Source organism: Piliocolobus tephrosceles, chromosome 6, assembly GCF_002776525.5.
Source record: "Piliocolobus tephrosceles isolate RC106 chromosome 6, ASM277652v3, whole genome shotgun sequence".
Classification (NCBI taxonomy): domain Eukaryota; kingdom Metazoa; phylum Chordata; class Mammalia; order Primates; family Cercopithecidae; genus Piliocolobus; species Piliocolobus tephrosceles.
In genome coordinates this window covers 32991604-33007444 of record NC_045439.1, presented here as the reverse complement: position 1 = coordinate 33007444, position 15841 = coordinate 32991604, and the positions used below count along the sequence as shown (strand labels likewise).

At 46.4% G+C, this 15841-nt stretch overlaps 1 protein-coding gene across 1 annotated transcript in view; it reads right to left on the bottom strand.

The window, feature by feature from the left end:
• HEATR4 (HEAT repeat containing 4) overlaps nucleotides 1-15841 on the bottom strand; it is a 43859-nt gene that overhangs the window by 26909 nt on the left and 1109 nt on the right. Inside the window, exons 2-8 of the mRNA XM_023183350.1 lie at nucleotides 14653-14840; nucleotides 12845-12985; nucleotides 8026-8229; nucleotides 5710-5853; nucleotides 3042-3203; nucleotides 1896-2056; nucleotides 543-647 (exon numbers count right to left, since the gene is read on the bottom strand). Of these exons, the coding sequence (XP_023039118.1) occupies nucleotides 543-647; nucleotides 1896-2056; nucleotides 3042-3203; nucleotides 5710-5853; nucleotides 8026-8229; nucleotides 12845-12985; nucleotides 14653-14840 (1105 nt within the window). The remainder of the gene's footprint in view (nucleotides 1-542; nucleotides 648-1895; nucleotides 2057-3041; nucleotides 3204-5709; nucleotides 5854-8025; nucleotides 8230-12844; nucleotides 12986-14652; nucleotides 14841-15841) is intronic.

Sequence of the window (15841 nt, the reverse complement as noted above, 5' to 3'; positions counted from 1 at the left end):
TGTCACCCAGGCTAGAGTGCAGTGGTGAGATCTTGGTTCACTGCAACCTCAGCCTCCTGGGTTCAAGCATTTCTCCTGCCTCAGCCTCCCGAGTAGCTGGGATTATAGGCGCCCACCACCACACCCAGCTAATTTTTGTATTTTTAGTAGAGATGAAGTTTTCACCATGTTGGTCAGGCTTGTCTCAAGCTCCTGACCTCGTGATCCCCCTGCCTTGGCCTCCCCAAGTGCTGGGATTACAGATGTGAGCCACCACACTCAGCCTACTATAAACGTTTCTAATCTCCTGTCAGTTTTTGTGCTATTTCATTGTGGATCAGTTACCAGCAGTTTGTGGACCACCACTGCACTGAGAAGCATTGGCTTCTAGACAGACATGTTGGCATTTGAAGATAATTCTGGGCTAGAGGTAAGAAGTAGTGATGTGGGAACAGAGATCTGTTTGGTAAGAATGGGATACTACATAGCAGCAAAAAGTAGAAGGCCTCTGTAGCTCAGCCTCTCTTAGGCTTTCTGTCCTGGAGGAAAAGAAAGAGGTTTACCAAGCAGACATTTCCACTGATCCGGGAGAAAACCTGGCAGGCCACAATCCGGTTCTTCCACTGACAGCTGTTCAGCTCCACAGCAAGCATGGTGTGTATCAGGGTCTGAGGAAATGGAAGACTTGTATGGATATTCACAATCACTTTTAGAGATACTAGAACCTTGCAGTACATTCTGACATGGCATCCTGCATAATTAATGTCACCAGTGGACTTACAAGAGATGGGGCATGTTTCCGTCTCAGCCAACTGACTCTGGGATCATAAATTGGGGAACAAAATACAAATTTAATAACCTAAACAGAAAACTGGGACCCTCCTTTCCTGACTTTGTTTTTACCACTAAAATTATTTTTATATACCTCAAGCTTATGACTTTCACATTACTACTGAAAGTAACTAAACACAAATGTAGGTCTCTGCAGTTTTCAATGGTAAACTTCTAGCAGAAGCAAATTCTACATGTCACAACTCTTCTTGCATATGCAAATAGAGATCATTTGCAACCTAATTCTGACTTTTCTCGCAGCTAACTGTTGTGACTTCCCCTTGTAAACACCTCTACACCCAGGTTTACTCATGCTTATTCTACCTTATGCTTGAGATCATCAACCCAACCAGCTGCATTTTATCTAATTAATTAATTGTTTAATTAATTTTTTGAGACAGGGCCCTGCTCTGTCGCTCAGAATGGAGTACAATGGTGTAATCTCAGCTCGCTGCAGCCTCAACCTGCCAGGCTCAAGTGATCCTCCCACCTCAGCCTCCTGAGTAGCTAGGATTACAGGCACACACCACCATGCCTGACTAATTTTATTTCTTTTTTTGTAGAGACAGAGTCTCACTATATTGCCCAGGCTGGTCTTGAACTCCGGGACCGAAGGGATACTCCCACCTCAGCCTCCCAAAGTGCTGGGATTAAAGGCGTGAGTGACAATGCCCAGCCCAGCTGCATTTTATTTTGTTTTACTTGTTTGAGACAGAATCTTGCTCTATCACCTAGGCTGGAGGGTAGTGGCATGATCTCAGCTCACTGCAACCTCCACCTCCCAGGCTCAAGCGATTCTCATGCTTCAGCCTCCCAAATAGCTGGGACTACAGGTGTGTACCACTGCACCTGGCTAATTTTTGTATTTTTAGTAGATATGGGGTTTCACCTATGTTGGCCAGTCTGGTCTCAAACTCCTGACCTCAAATGATCCACCTGCCTCGGCCTCCTGAAGTGTTGGGATTACAGGCATGAGCCATTGCCCCGGCCCCAGCTGCATTTTAGATGGCTTACTTTCACTGACCTCAAAGACCTAATTGCTCCCCAAAACTGTTTCTTTCTCTGACCCGGTAATGGACACATACTGTCTTCTCACTCAGATGGCTCAAGAGGATATAAGACTGTTCCTCAGTGTCCTCATTCTTCTTTGTAAACAGCTGGTGGAGGATCCTCTTAATCACAGGGTAAGTGGCAGTACCTTCCAGAGCCAAGCACTGAGCTGCAGCCCAGCTATCCACACTGTTACCTGTCACAGTTGGGTGAAAAAGAGTTCAGAATGGTGATGTGTTTTCCCCCTAGAGAACAATCTTTGGATTGATACCCAAGGCTGCTAGCCACCTGATGTCTCACTTCCTTGTACCCCACTCAGTCTAGAAATACAATTCCTTATTTAAACCATATTTAGAAGAATCATATTGGCTGGGCGCGGTGGCTAACACCTGTAATCCCCACACTTTGGGAGGCCAAAGTGGGCAGATCACCTAAGGTCAGGAGTTCGAGACCAGCCTGGCCAACATGGTGAAACCCCATCTCTACTAAAAATACAAAAATCAGCCGAGCATGGTGGCATGTGCCTGTAATCCCAGCTATTTGGGAGGCTGAGGCAGGAGAATTGCTTGAACCCAGGAGGTGGAGGTTGCAGTGAGCCGAGATCCCACCATTGCACTCCAGCTTGGGCAACAAGAGTGAAACTCTGCCTTAAAAAAAAAAAAAATTTAGTCCAGCTACCACTTGGTGGCAGTATATCTGTTTTGTTAAAGTACCTAGAAAGAGCAAATTTTCTTTTTTTCCTTTTTTTTTAGAGACAGGGTCTTGCTCTGTCACCCAGGTTAGAGTATAGTGGCACCGTTGTGGCTTACTGCAGCTTCAACCCCCTGGGCTCAAGCTGACTCTGATAAGCATGTATACATAAGTCTGCCTCAGCCTCCTAGGTAGCTGGGTCTATAGGAGCACATCACCACACCTGGCTAAAGAGATGGGGTCTTCTTATGTTGCTCAGGCTGGTTTAGAACTCCTATGCTCAGGCGATCCTCTCACCTTGGCCTCCCAAAGTGCTGGGATTACAGGTGTGAGCGACAGAGTCTGGCCTTAATTTTCAAATGGTCTGACATAAATCTAAACCCAATATAGCAGACATTGCAGAGCATGACAGTGGAGAGGAAAGGACTGGGAAAGCTGATAGTGAGATGTCTATCCCATATTTCCAAGTCAGAAGTAACAGAGTTACTCACCCTTCAGAAGGGCAGTCTGCATGATGTTCTGGGCAAGGGGATTATGTGACTGTATGGCATATTGGCATATTGCTGCTGCCATCCGCACATTGGGATTCTTGTCACAAAGAGCAGCCTCTAGGGCAGGCAGTAGAACCTCCGGCAAGTCCTGGATGGTCTGGTCTGTGATCAAAAGAGCCAGGTAAGAGAGTACTAGCCCCTTTGCTTTTCTCACACATAGCTTCCTTTCTACAGCCACGTGGTGGCCAACCTCAGTCCCAGTTGCAGTTGCTTAGTGCTATATAATATAATTACAGTTTAGCTGAGCCCTTGAGATGTACAGGATTTTATGCTCAAGGTGTTCAAGCTCAACTCTGTGCTGGTATGCCAGTTCCCAGTCCTTCATTATCTGGCCTCTAAACAGCTATATTCAAGCTGAAGGAGAATGTGTCCAGCTATGCTACAGTGAACTACACCATTAGTTTTAGTGATTAAAAGCAACGAATTTGCCCCATGAGCCTTTATATATATAGATAGATAGATATAGATATTTATTTATTTAATATATGTTTTGAGATGGAGTCTCACTCTGTCACCTGGGCTGGAGTGCAATGGTGTGATCTCAGCTCACTGCAAGCTCCACCTCCTGGGTTCACGCCATTCTTCTGCCTCAGCCTCCTGAGTAGCTGGGACTACAGGTGCCCACCACCACGCCTGGCTAATTTTTTGTATGTTTAGTAGAGACAAGGTTTCACGGTGTTAGCCAGGATGGTCTCGATCTCCTGACCTTGTGATCCGCCTTCCTTGCCCTCCCAAAGTGCTGGGATTACAGGCGTGAGCCCCTGCACCCAGCCAAGCCTTTATATTTGTAAGAACAATTATATTTAGATAGTGCTTTATAATATAGTGTTTTCACATTGATTATCTCATTGTCTTTCAACCTTGGTTGAATTAGGCAAGGTAGGTATCGTAGAGCTCACCAGGGAGTCTTTTTTGGTTCAACTAAACATTAAGGTTCATAAGACTGTCATGGGCCATTCATGGCACCAGAAGGATATGGGACAGGAGCATAGTTTGTCAACAGGGCAGCAGCATCAGGCATCCCTATTGGCTGGAGTTGTTTTTTTTTGTTTGTTTTTGTTGTTGTTGTTGTTGTTGTTGTTTTTTGAGATAGAGTTTTTGCTCTGTTGCCCAGGCTGGAGTGCAATGGCACAATCTTGACTCACTGCAACCTCTGCTTCCTGGGTTCAGGCGATGCTTCTGCCTCAGCCTCCCAAGTGTCTGGGACTACAGGCATCTGTTACCATGCCTGGCTAATTTTTGTACTTTTAATAGAGACGAGGTTTCGCCATGTTGCCCAGGCTGGTCTTGAACTCTTGAACTCAGGTGATCCACCCACCTCGGCCTTCCGAAGTGCTGGGATTACAAGCGTGAGCCACCACGCCCGGCCTTGGCTGGAGTTCTTAAGGCTGTCTTGAGCATTCCACAGAATCTTGGGGACAGCACAGGAGCATATTGTTTATTCACTGGGTGAAATTATGCTTTACAGGAACTAATGTCTCTTATAAAAATTCCATAGACACAATTGTAGGGTCCACAAAGGGCCAGCCTGTTATAAGTTACAGTATCCAGGGAGGCCCAAACTATGGTGTCCCTATGAAGTATTTATATTTCACTTATAGCTCTTCTCAGTCCCAATGTAATTTATCAATCAGGGTTTATATCATAACCAATGTTGCCTATAAAGGTGTTCTTATCAGGTTTTTAGGGGAACAGGTGGGCATTTAACAGGTGAGAATTTAAGTTCAAATTCTCAAGTACGAAGGGGAAAGGTTTGTTATCCCTTTGTCTACCACTACTCTCATTTTATAGATAAGGAAATTGAAGCTCAGAGAGGTTAGCTAACTGCCCAAGGAATGGCACAGCTGAGCCTGTGAATCATATTTTAAGATTTTGTCAGGCGCGGTGGCTCATGCCTGTAATCCCAGCACTTTGGGAGGCTGAGGTGTGTGGATCACTTGAGGTTAGGAGTTCAAGACCAGCCTGGCCAACATGGTGAAACCCTGTCTCTACTAAAAATACAAAAAAATTAGCCGGGCATGGTGGCATACGCCTGTAGTCCCAGCTACTTGGGAGACTAAGGCAGGAGAATTGCTTGAACCTGGGAGGCGGAGGTTGCAGTGAGCAGAGATCGCACCACTGCACTCCAGCCTGGGCGACAGAGCAAGACTCTGTCTCTAAATCAATCAATCAGTCAGTCAATCAATAAAGCATGGGATCTTGGCTGGGCACAGTGGCTTATGCCTGTAATCCCAGCAGTTTGGGAGGTTGCAGTGGGAGGATTACTTGAGCCCATGAGTTCAAGACTAGCCTGGTCAACATAACAAGACACAGTCTCTACCAAAAAAAGAAAAGAATGGGATCTTCAAGGTGGGAAATGTTAACTTCCCTGCAGGCCACCGAGCAAACAAAAGGTGATGAAATGTAGTTCAAAAATGACTGGACTAGAAGTCTGGAATTTTAATCTCATGTCTATTGCTGCTAAGCATGTATATATAGGCCAGTCTCTGAGTCTTGGTTTCCACATTTGTAAAATAATCTCAGATAAGCCCTGGGTCCCTACCAGTCCAGATGTTCCATGGCTTTATGAGTTGCTTATGTTCTCAAGCAGTTCGGCTTTGGCTCTCACCTGAGTCCCTCTGGCTGGTGGCAATCTGGGGCCGTTCCAAAGCAGCTGTGGCACATGTGGTGATAGCTTGGATCCGAACATCATCATGCAGGTCTCCCAAGTTCCGAAGCAGGTTCTCTACTGTCTCATGGTGCCACTCTATGACTGAGCCACAGTGAGGGAAATGAAAAGAGAACCACCTAGTTAGGATTAGATACTGTGCTGCAGGCAGGTGACAAGAAGTCTGCCCTTCACCCAGAATAATTCAAGCAAAACATTAGGTCAGAAGAATAAAGGGCCCAGAGATGGGGTCTTTAGGGAGTTATTTCTCTGATGATCCATGTACCCTCTTCAGGTAAGTTCCCAGACAAAACTTCTCCCAACCCCATTGTATCTATCTCTCTTTTGTTAAATAAGTTTTTGTTGTAACTATCTGGGAAACAAAAGAGACAATAAAACAAAGTAGTTAAGGGTACTTTGTTTTCAGACATACCTGGTTTGGATCACAGTTATTAGCTGTATGACTGTGGATAAGTTACTTAACCCCGAGCCTGAGATTTCTTTTTTTTTTTTTTTTTTTTTTTTTTTTTGAGACAGAGTCTCGCTCTGTCACTCAGGCTGGAGTGCAGTGGCCGGATCTCAGCTCACTGCAACCTCCGCCTCCCGGGTTCACGCCATTCTCCTGCCTCAGCCTCCGGAGTAGCTGGGACTACAGGCACCCGCCACCTCGCCCGGCTAGTTTTTTGTATTTTTTAGTAGAGACAGGGTTTCACCGTGTTAGCCAGGATGGTCTCGATCTCCTGACCTCGTGATCCGCCCGTCTCGGCCTCCCAAAGTGCTGGGATTACAGGCTTGAGCCACCGCGCCCGGCCTGAGATTTCTTATTTGTAATACGGGCATAATACTAGAATCCACATATTGAGTTACTCTTAGTGTTAAATGAGTTAACTAGACAAAGTGTTTAGCAAAATGCCTGACAAGATAATGAAGGTTCAATAAGTGTTAGTTATTGTGGTTTTCATTAGGTTCTTTGTCTTTGAGGGCACTTCCATTTGGCTTTCGACATCTTCTTCATTTTAGTTGCTAACTACTCTTTTGGCAGGTATCAGACTTCTATTTCAAAGCTCCTACGATCTGTAGGTGCTTCCTTCAGTCTTTTTTGTTGTTGTTTATCTGATCCAGTTTACCTAATGGATTGCCTCTCTTTTTCCTGCACTAACTAAACTTGTCTATCATGTTCTGAAGGCCAACAGCTGTTGAGTTCTCAAATACCATAGCTTTCAAGTAATGGCCTTACCAGGCCATTCTATCTTTGAAGGCAGAGTTAGTATAGGATAGCCCCAACTCTACGGATGAATTTTGGAGAGGGGTTGCTGATACCACAGTCAACTACAACATGGACAACGGTTGGATGGCATATTTTGTTCTTCCCTTCATGCATCATTTACTGAGCATAAAGTTTGGAAATCAATAAGATAGGGTCGCCTGGGTGTAGTGGCTTACGCTTGTAATTCCAGCACTTTGGGAGGCCGAGGCCGGGAGATTACCTGAAGTCAGGAGTTCGAGACCAGCCTGGCCAACATGGTGAAACCCTGTCTCTACTAAAAATACAGAAATTAGCCAGACATCATGGCACATGCCCATAGTCCCAGCTACTCGGGAGGCTGAGGCAGGAGAATTGCTTGAACCTGGGAGGTAGATGTTGCAGTGAGCCAAAATCAAGTGCCATTGCACTCTAGCCTGGGAGACAGAGTGAAATTCCATCTTGGAATGAAAAAAAAAAGGGCTGGCGCGGTGGCCAAGGCAGGCAGATCACCTGAGGTCAGGAGTCCGAGACCAGTCTGGCCAACATGGTGAAACCCCATCTCTACTAAAAATACAAAACGTTAACCAAGCGTGGTGGTGGGTGCCTATAATCCTACCTACTCAGGAGGCTGAGGCAGGAGAATCACTTGAACCTAGGAAGCCGAGGTTTCAGTAAACTGAGATCCCACCATTGCACTCCAGCCGAGGCAACAAGAGTAAAACTCTGTCTCAAAAAAAAAAAAAAAAAAAAAAAAAAAGATAGGATCCCTGCCTCTGAAGAGTCTTCAGTGTAATGAGTTTCTACAAATTACTGAAGTAATACCCACCCATGCAAAAAGCACCCAGATATATGTCAACTAAAGTTCATCTAACACCCAATGTGTGAAAGGCTCTTGTCTAGCCTTAATGAGGCAAACAGATTTTTACATTTCACAAAGGAGGAATGGATTTTTCAAAGACTGAGAAAGCCTAGTCCCAGATGAGAACCACTTCTCACAAACATACAGTATCTCAGGACCTCCCTTCACTCACTCAGAGCCCAGGCAGTCTTCCATTCCTTCAGCATCCTCCGCAGGACCACCAGTTCCCAGGTCACATCCTCCTCCAGTGATTTTGCCTGCTTCTTCAATCTCCTGGTCTTAATAGGCACACCCTCCTCACCCACCTGCTGCAGCATATCCTTGGCAGGGGTGGGCAAAGCAGTCCAGCGCAGGGCTCCTTGCACGGGTCTGCAAGCTGTGCAACATGGCAGTGTGAGGTCTTCTCACCCCACTGCCCTAGGCCCTGCCACACAGTGGCCCCAGCTTGCATCCCATTCTTATTCCTGACTAATACCAAAGCAAAACCCTCAAGAGTGAATTTCCCCATGATTATATGGGGAACTGAGTACAAAGACACAGGGAATTATGGAAAGTCCTGACTACAGACATGGTAAGCCATGATGATGATGGGGGCGAGAGATTTGTGGGGGGAAATTGAGATATCTACAAACCTTTTTATAAATTTAAGGGTTATCTTTAGGGACCTAAATCTTTAGGAACATAAATATGTTTATATGTAACGAGATTTGCTCATAAAATTCAATATTTGATACATTGCAATTTAGTGTCATTGGCCATTATTTGTAAAGTATTAAGTTTTCCTTTTAATGTTTTTAATTTGGGGAGAGTAATGGTGCTATAAGCTGTGAAAATTTAAAGATTTTAACATCTCTTGAGTTTTTCCTCATGACAACAGAAATTTGAGAACAGAAAGAAACATAAATATTAAATATAGTTAGAAAAGCTATAGTTGGCCGGGCGCAGTGGCTCACGCCTGTAATCCCTGCACTTTGGGAGGCCGAGGTGAGTGGATCGTGAGGTCAGGAGATCGAGATCATCCTGGCTAACACAGTGAAAACCCTGTCTCTACTAAAATACAAAAAAATTAGCCGGGCATGGTGGCATGTGCTTATAGTCCCAGCTACTTGGGAGGCTGAGGTAGGAGAATCGTTTGAACCCAAGAGGTGGAGGTTGCAGTGAGCCGAGATCATGCCACTGCATTCCAGCCTGGATGACAGAGCGAGACTCCGTTCTAAAAAAAAAAAAAAGCTATAGTTACATTTTCTGAACTTAATGTTTTTCATGGTGTCAAATTTAGAAAGCCTCTTTCTCAGAAAAAAAGCTGTAGGGAGAAGGGGAAGGGAAAATGATAAAAACATTTCCAGACATACTAAATTCATTATTCATACTGCCTATTAGTCTCATGTTCTAATCAGTCACTATCAGCCATTCCTGGTTTTTTCCAAGATTTCATTCCAACTCTTAACACCCTTAGATTTGCTCTGAATCAATTCTTTCCTTTGAGCAAGGAAGGCATAACATTTCTTTCTTCTAATGTAAAAAGAGTCCTGTGAGGCGTGGTGCAGTGGCTCACGCCTATAATCCCAGCACTTTGGGAGGCCAAAGCGAGTGGATCACTTGAGGTCAGGAGTTCGAGACCAGCCTGACCAACATGGTGAAACCCCATCTCTACTAAAAATACAAAAACTTGCCAGGCATGGTGGCGGGCACCTGTAATCCCAGCTACTTGGGAGACTGAAGCAGAAGAATCACTCGAACTGGGAAGGCAGAGGTTGCAGTGAGCTGAGATTGCACTCCAACCTGGGTGACAAAGAGAGACTCCATCTCAAAAAAAAAAAGAAAAAAGAAAAAAAAAAAAAGATTTCTGTGAGACTCCAGGGCAGTTTAGCAAAGATGCGCATACAGTGCATCTCCTCCACACGGTCCCCACCAGCTTGGAACGTGCTGGGGGACTCAGCCACTCTGCTGAGGCCTCCTTCCTTTGTAGGGTAGGGTGTGTGCAACTAGGAGCTGTGGAACCACCTCTGACAGGCCACCTCACACTTTGCCATGTGACCCTCCCTGACTTCTCTCAGCCGACTTGAAATCCCTCCTGAAGAGGTGAGAGATAGCTGAATTAACCCCATTTCTCCTATATCCCTCTGCTCAAGGAGTTAAAATGGATTTGTGGTGAGCAAGTCTTAGATCTCTGATATTTAACCCCATGGGAATAAAAAATACAACTGCCAACATTTACTTTAGTTCCAGTCCTTTGGGTTATAGATGGATAGAAACACATCCACTAGCCACCTTCCACATCAACAGTCATCTAAAGCCGGGGTCCCGCCGGGCGCGGTGGCTCAAGCCTGTAATCCCAGCACTTTGGGAGGCCGAGATGGGCGGATCACGAGGTCAGGAGATCCAGACCATCCTGGCTAACACGTTGAAACCCCGTCTCTACTAAAAAAATACAAAAAAACTAGCTGGACGACGTGGCGGGCGCCTATAGTCCCAGCTACTCAGAAGGCTGAGGCAGGAGAATGGCGTAAGCCCAGGAGGCGGAGCTTGCAGTGAGCTGAGATCCGGCCACTGCACTCCAGCCCGGGCGACAGTGCCAGACTCCGTCTCAAACAAAAAATAAAAAAATAAAAATAAAAAATAATAAAGCCGGGGTCCCTAACCCCCAGGCCATGGGCCTGTACCAGTTCATGGCCTGTAAGGAACCGGGCCACCACAACAGGAGGTGAGCCGTGGGCAGGCAAGAATTACCGCTGAGCTCTGCCTCCTGTCAGATCAGCAGTGGCATTAGAGTCACATAGGAGCATGAACCTTATTGTGAACTGCACATATGAGGGATCTAAGTTGCGCACCCTTTATGATAATCTAATGCCTGATGATCTGAGGTGGAACCGTTTCATCTTGAAACCATCCCCACCCCGCTGGTCTGTGGAGAAATTGTCTTCCCCGAAACCAGTCTCTAGTGCCAAAAAGGTTGAGGACTGCTGATCTAAAGGGAGCACACAAAGTAATGACTCTTGGTGAGGCACAGTGGCTCGTGCCTATAATCCCAGAACTTTGTTTGGGAGGCTGAGGTGGGAGGATCCCTTGTGGCCAGGAGTTTGAGACCAGCCTGGGCAACATAGTGAGACCCTATGCCCTGATCCTCCTGCATCAGCCTCGTGAGTGGCTAGGACTCCAGGTGCGTGCCACCATTGCTCCACTAATTTTTGTATTTTTTCGTAGAGACGGGGTCTTACCTTGTTGCCTAGGCTAGTCTTAAACTGCTAGGCTCAAGTGATCTGCCTGCCTCATCAAATTGTATGGTTTGACAGGATTAATTTTATAGTATGTAAATTCAAGCTCAATAAAGCTGTTATTGAAAAGGAATCCCCTGGCTGGGAGAGTGGCTCATGCCTGTAGTTCCAACACTTTGGGAGTCTGAACAGGGTGCATCACTTGAGCCCAGAAGTTTGAGACCAGCCTGGGCAACACAGTGAGACCTTGTCTCTACAAAAATTTGCTGGGTATAGTGGTGTGCACCTGTAGTTCTAGCTACTCAGGAGAGTGAGGTGGAAGGATCTCTTGAGCTCAGGCAGGTAAAGGCTGACCCATGATTGTACCACTGCGCTCAGCCTGTCAAGAAAAGAATAGAAGAGGGAGAGGGAAGGGGAGGGAGAGGGGGAGGGAGGAGAGGACAGGAGAGGAGAGGGAGACAGAGAGAAAGGAAGGAAAGGGAGAAGGAAAGGAAGGAAGGAAAGGAGGAAAGGAAGGAAGGAAGGAAGGCAGGAAGGCGAAAAGAAAAAGAGGCTGGGCACAGTGGCTCACGCCTGTAATCCTAGCACTTTGGGAGGCCGAGGTGGACAGATCACGAGGTCAAGAGATCGAGACCATCCTGACCAACATGGTGAACCCCGTCTCTACTAAAAATACAAAAATTAGCTGGGCGTGGTGGCGCACACCTATAGTCTCAGCTACTCTGGAGGCTGAGGCAGGGGAATTGCTTGAACCAGGAAGATGGAGGCTGCAGTGAGCCGAGATCACGCCACTGCATTCCAGCCTGAGTGACAGAGTGAGACTTTGTCTCAAAAACAAACAAACAAAAAAAGCCAGCTTGTGTGGAAATCCTGTGGCTGTCCACAGCTGTCTGGTGGTTGCCTCCACAGCAGGCACAGAATATGCCTGTGCCTCCAAGGGTAGACTGGGCCCAGGGAAGGACTTCTTGCCAAATGGATGCAAAGGCACAGCTAGGAGGCCAGGCAACCCTGTCAGCCAGGCGTGGTGGCATGCAACTGTAATTCCAGCTACTCTGGAGGCTGAGGCAGGGGAATTGTTTGAACCATGAAGATGGAGGCTGCAGTGAGCTGAGATCATGCCACTGCACTCCAGCCTGAGCGACAGAGCAAGACTCCGTCTCCAAAAAAAGAAAAAAAAAAAAGAATGGGTGACAACTGCTGTTAGTTTCTGCATACCACTGGGCCCATCTGAACAGTAATCCTGCAAAGAGTTATGGGAAATGGAGTCTTGTGGAGGATGTGCACATTTTGTTTCATAAGGTAATTTCTTGGCCGCCTCCTTTCCCTCTTTGTCTTACAGAGTGAAGAATGATGAACTTGTGAAAGTTCAGGTATGGGTGGGCTGAGTGTGGAGTGGGAGGGTAAATCCAGCCCCAGGGAAAAGGGCAGAATGCTGGGTCAGGAGTTTGATGCACTTTCCCCATTAGCTGCACTTTCCCTGTTAGCATTGAGATAGGAGCTGCCTTATTGGTAACTATTGGCCCTAAACCACTTGGTTATACCTAAGTTACATCAGATCTCAAATGATTGTATGTTCCTGTGAGGCTCTTTCTAGTTACAGTTAGTATTTTATAATTTCGTGAGATTATTTTTAGTACGTAGAAAGGGGATTGCCTAGATGCTAATGGTGCTTCAGCCCATGAACTGGGAGCTCTAGCACATGAATAGTGGGTAATGATGGGAAGTAGCCCCATTCCCATTATTAACCCCTGCCTTCCCTGTTAGCTTCCTGCTTACGTGCTTCAGGAATTGCCTGGGCACTCCACTTCTCTGGAGTTTCAGGGAAGACCTTAGATAGCTGCTTATTGTACCGATTTAGGTTTTCCAGGACAATCTGGTCTCTCTTTGCACCAATCTGGTGGATGATCTGGACTTCATCTGTGAACAGACAAAGAAACAGTGAGTCCCCTGTAACCTCCCTCTTTCCTTTCTCCCCGGGTTCCCAATCACCAGGATCAGACCCAACTTCCGTTTGCACTAATCTAAGCCCCTAGGATCCATGACTGCCATACTCTGGGGCATCCCTTGAAGGTGACTATTGCTTGGAAATATCACAGTGATAAGTCACCATAGTGTCAGTGGGGGAAAAAAAAAAGAAAGAAATATCATAGCTAGTCACCTCATTAGAGGCCTGGGAGCCAAGGATGGTGCTTTCCTTCCTAAGGCAGAACCTATGGCTAGGTTCGGTGGCTCGCACCTGTAATCCCAGCACTTTGGGAGGCCAAGGTGGGTGGATCACATGGTCAGGAGTTCAAGACCAGCCTAGGCAACATTGTAAGACTCCATCTCCACAAAAATACAAAAATTAGCTGGGTACAGCTACTCGGGAGGCTGAGGCAGGAGAATCAATTGAGCCTGAGAGGTGGAGGTTGCAGTGGAGATAGCACCACTGCACTCCAGCCTAGGTAATGGGAGTGAAACCATTTCAAAAATAAGAAAAGAACTGGCCAGGAGCGGTGGCTCACGCCTGTAATCCCAGCACTTTGGGAGGCCGAGGAGGGCAGATCACAAGGTCAAGAGATTGCAACCATTCTGGCCAACATGGTGAAACCCCGTCTCTACTAAAAATACAAAAATTAGCTGGGCGTGGTGACGCGCACTTATAATCCCACCTACTTGGGAGGTGGAGGCAAAGGTTGCAGTGAGCCAAGATTGTGTCACTGCACTCCGGCCTGGCGACAGAGCAAGACTGTGTATCAAAAAATGAAAAAGAAAAAGAAAAGAGAAGAACCTATGTAACCACTTAGAGGCCTTATCCCTTATGAAAAGCTAGATACTAAAAAAGAGGCACCTAATTAATCCCATCAGTGATGAATACCTTAGAGTCATTTTGTTAAACACTTTGAGAAGACTTTCAGCTGCAGCAGTTTAGGAACAAAATGGGGCTTGGGAAGAAGAAACAGCTAGGAACACAAAGACCTAGATCGGGTATCCCGGAAGCCCAGGCATCTAAGGGACAGCAGTAGGGAAGGAGAAGGTGGCGAACATTTACTGAACACCTTAGACAGACACTGGGCAAGAAGCATTACAGATGCTTTCTCATCTACTCTACTCAAAGTGCATTTTTCTTAACATCACTTCACAAATAAGGTACTTGTGGCTGAGAGGAATTATGTAATTTACTGAAGTTTACTAAAAAAATACTGAGCCAGGATTTAAACTTAAATGTGCCTGACTCCAAAGCCCTGATTTTTTCCAACATCGCACCTTGGTGGGATCATATCTCGAAGTGAGAGAAGGGAGAAGGGTGGACAGAGAAGAGATGGATTGTTCCCAAAGTCTTGCCTACTTTACAGTTCCACCCTTCATTGCCTCTTTAGTAAGATGGAGGGATAGAGAAAGCAGGGAGAGAGAGCAGTGCCCTCCCTGTTAGCTATCACTCCCCGACCCGACTCCTGTGCTGGTGTGGGTGTGGGTCATGAACATGAAAACCTGGGTCATCCAGGGCCTCTCCATACCCACAACTGTTTCCAGCCCCCAGTGATCTTCCACCTCCCTGGCCCATGTCCCCCTGTGCCCCTACCACAGGGGCCCAGCTCTATTACCAAAGTAAATCTCCTGTTCAAAGGTGTTGTCTGTGGAGTAGGCAAACTTTCCAGCTCGGGGAGTCACCTGGCGAAAGTAGCTCTGGGTTTGGGGCTGGGAGAGGCTCCTCTTTTCATGGATATCCTCAGTGGTCTTGTCGTCAGGCATGATTTCAACTGTCTCTGCTTGTTGGAAGTAACTGGGCAATCTTGGCAGGGGTGAGAAAGGAGGGAAAAGGGGGAAAGAGCAGGAGGTGGATCCCCCTTTCCATTAAATCCACAGCTTGTTCCCTTTCCTCTTTGAGCTCTGCTCCTATACACGTGAGCATTGCAGAACACCAATGTTTAACTTTTAGCCTTGTCGCCATGGTGCCAGTTGAATGTGGAGCTGTCAGAAGGGCTTGTCTACAGCCACCCTGCCTGGCTCCTGAAAGATCCACACCTTCTGCATCCACCAAGCAGCATGGCAGAGTGGCTGTGCTCCAGCATAACCCTTTTTAAACATTCATACCCTTAGAGGCGGCATGGCCTTGGGGAAGGGATCCCACCTCCTTCGTCATCTCATTCTGTCTATTCTGTGTGTGGTTATTTAATGTCCATCTACCTGGTGGTGAACAGGCTGTAAGCTCCTTAAAGGTACATGTCTGTGTGTATTGCTTTTACATTGTATTCCCAGCACTTTGCAGAGTACCTGGAAAGTAGCAAGAACATAATTTATATTTGTCCAATAAATGAATAAATAAATGGATTTCCACTGATTTTTAGTTCACTCTTGGAAATCAGGGATAATGTAATAGCTCCAGTGTTTCCTCTAGCTATAAATGAGATGGAAGCAATCTAAGAAACATGTAGTCATCTTCTCTCAGGTTGTCTGGTTCTCTGTCCTGCAGTTAGTCAGTTTTTGAGTCAGTGACACACTGGTTCCTTATTCAGAGTGAGGCAGGACCAAACCTCAGTGCTATGAGGTTCCTGCCTTCCTCACTCCACCAAGGATACATTTCTGGGAGCACTCGGTTGGTAACTACACCAGCAGTCTGATGGCAAAGTCTACTGGAGAAGGTTGAGAACCAATCCCTTTAAGAGCAGTGGTTCCCAGCTGGGAATGGCTTTGTCCCTGTTGGAGACATTTGGCAGTGTCTGAGACATCTTTGGTTGTCACAGCTAGGAGGTTGTGCTCTGGTGGGTACAAGCCAGGGATGCTGCTAGCATC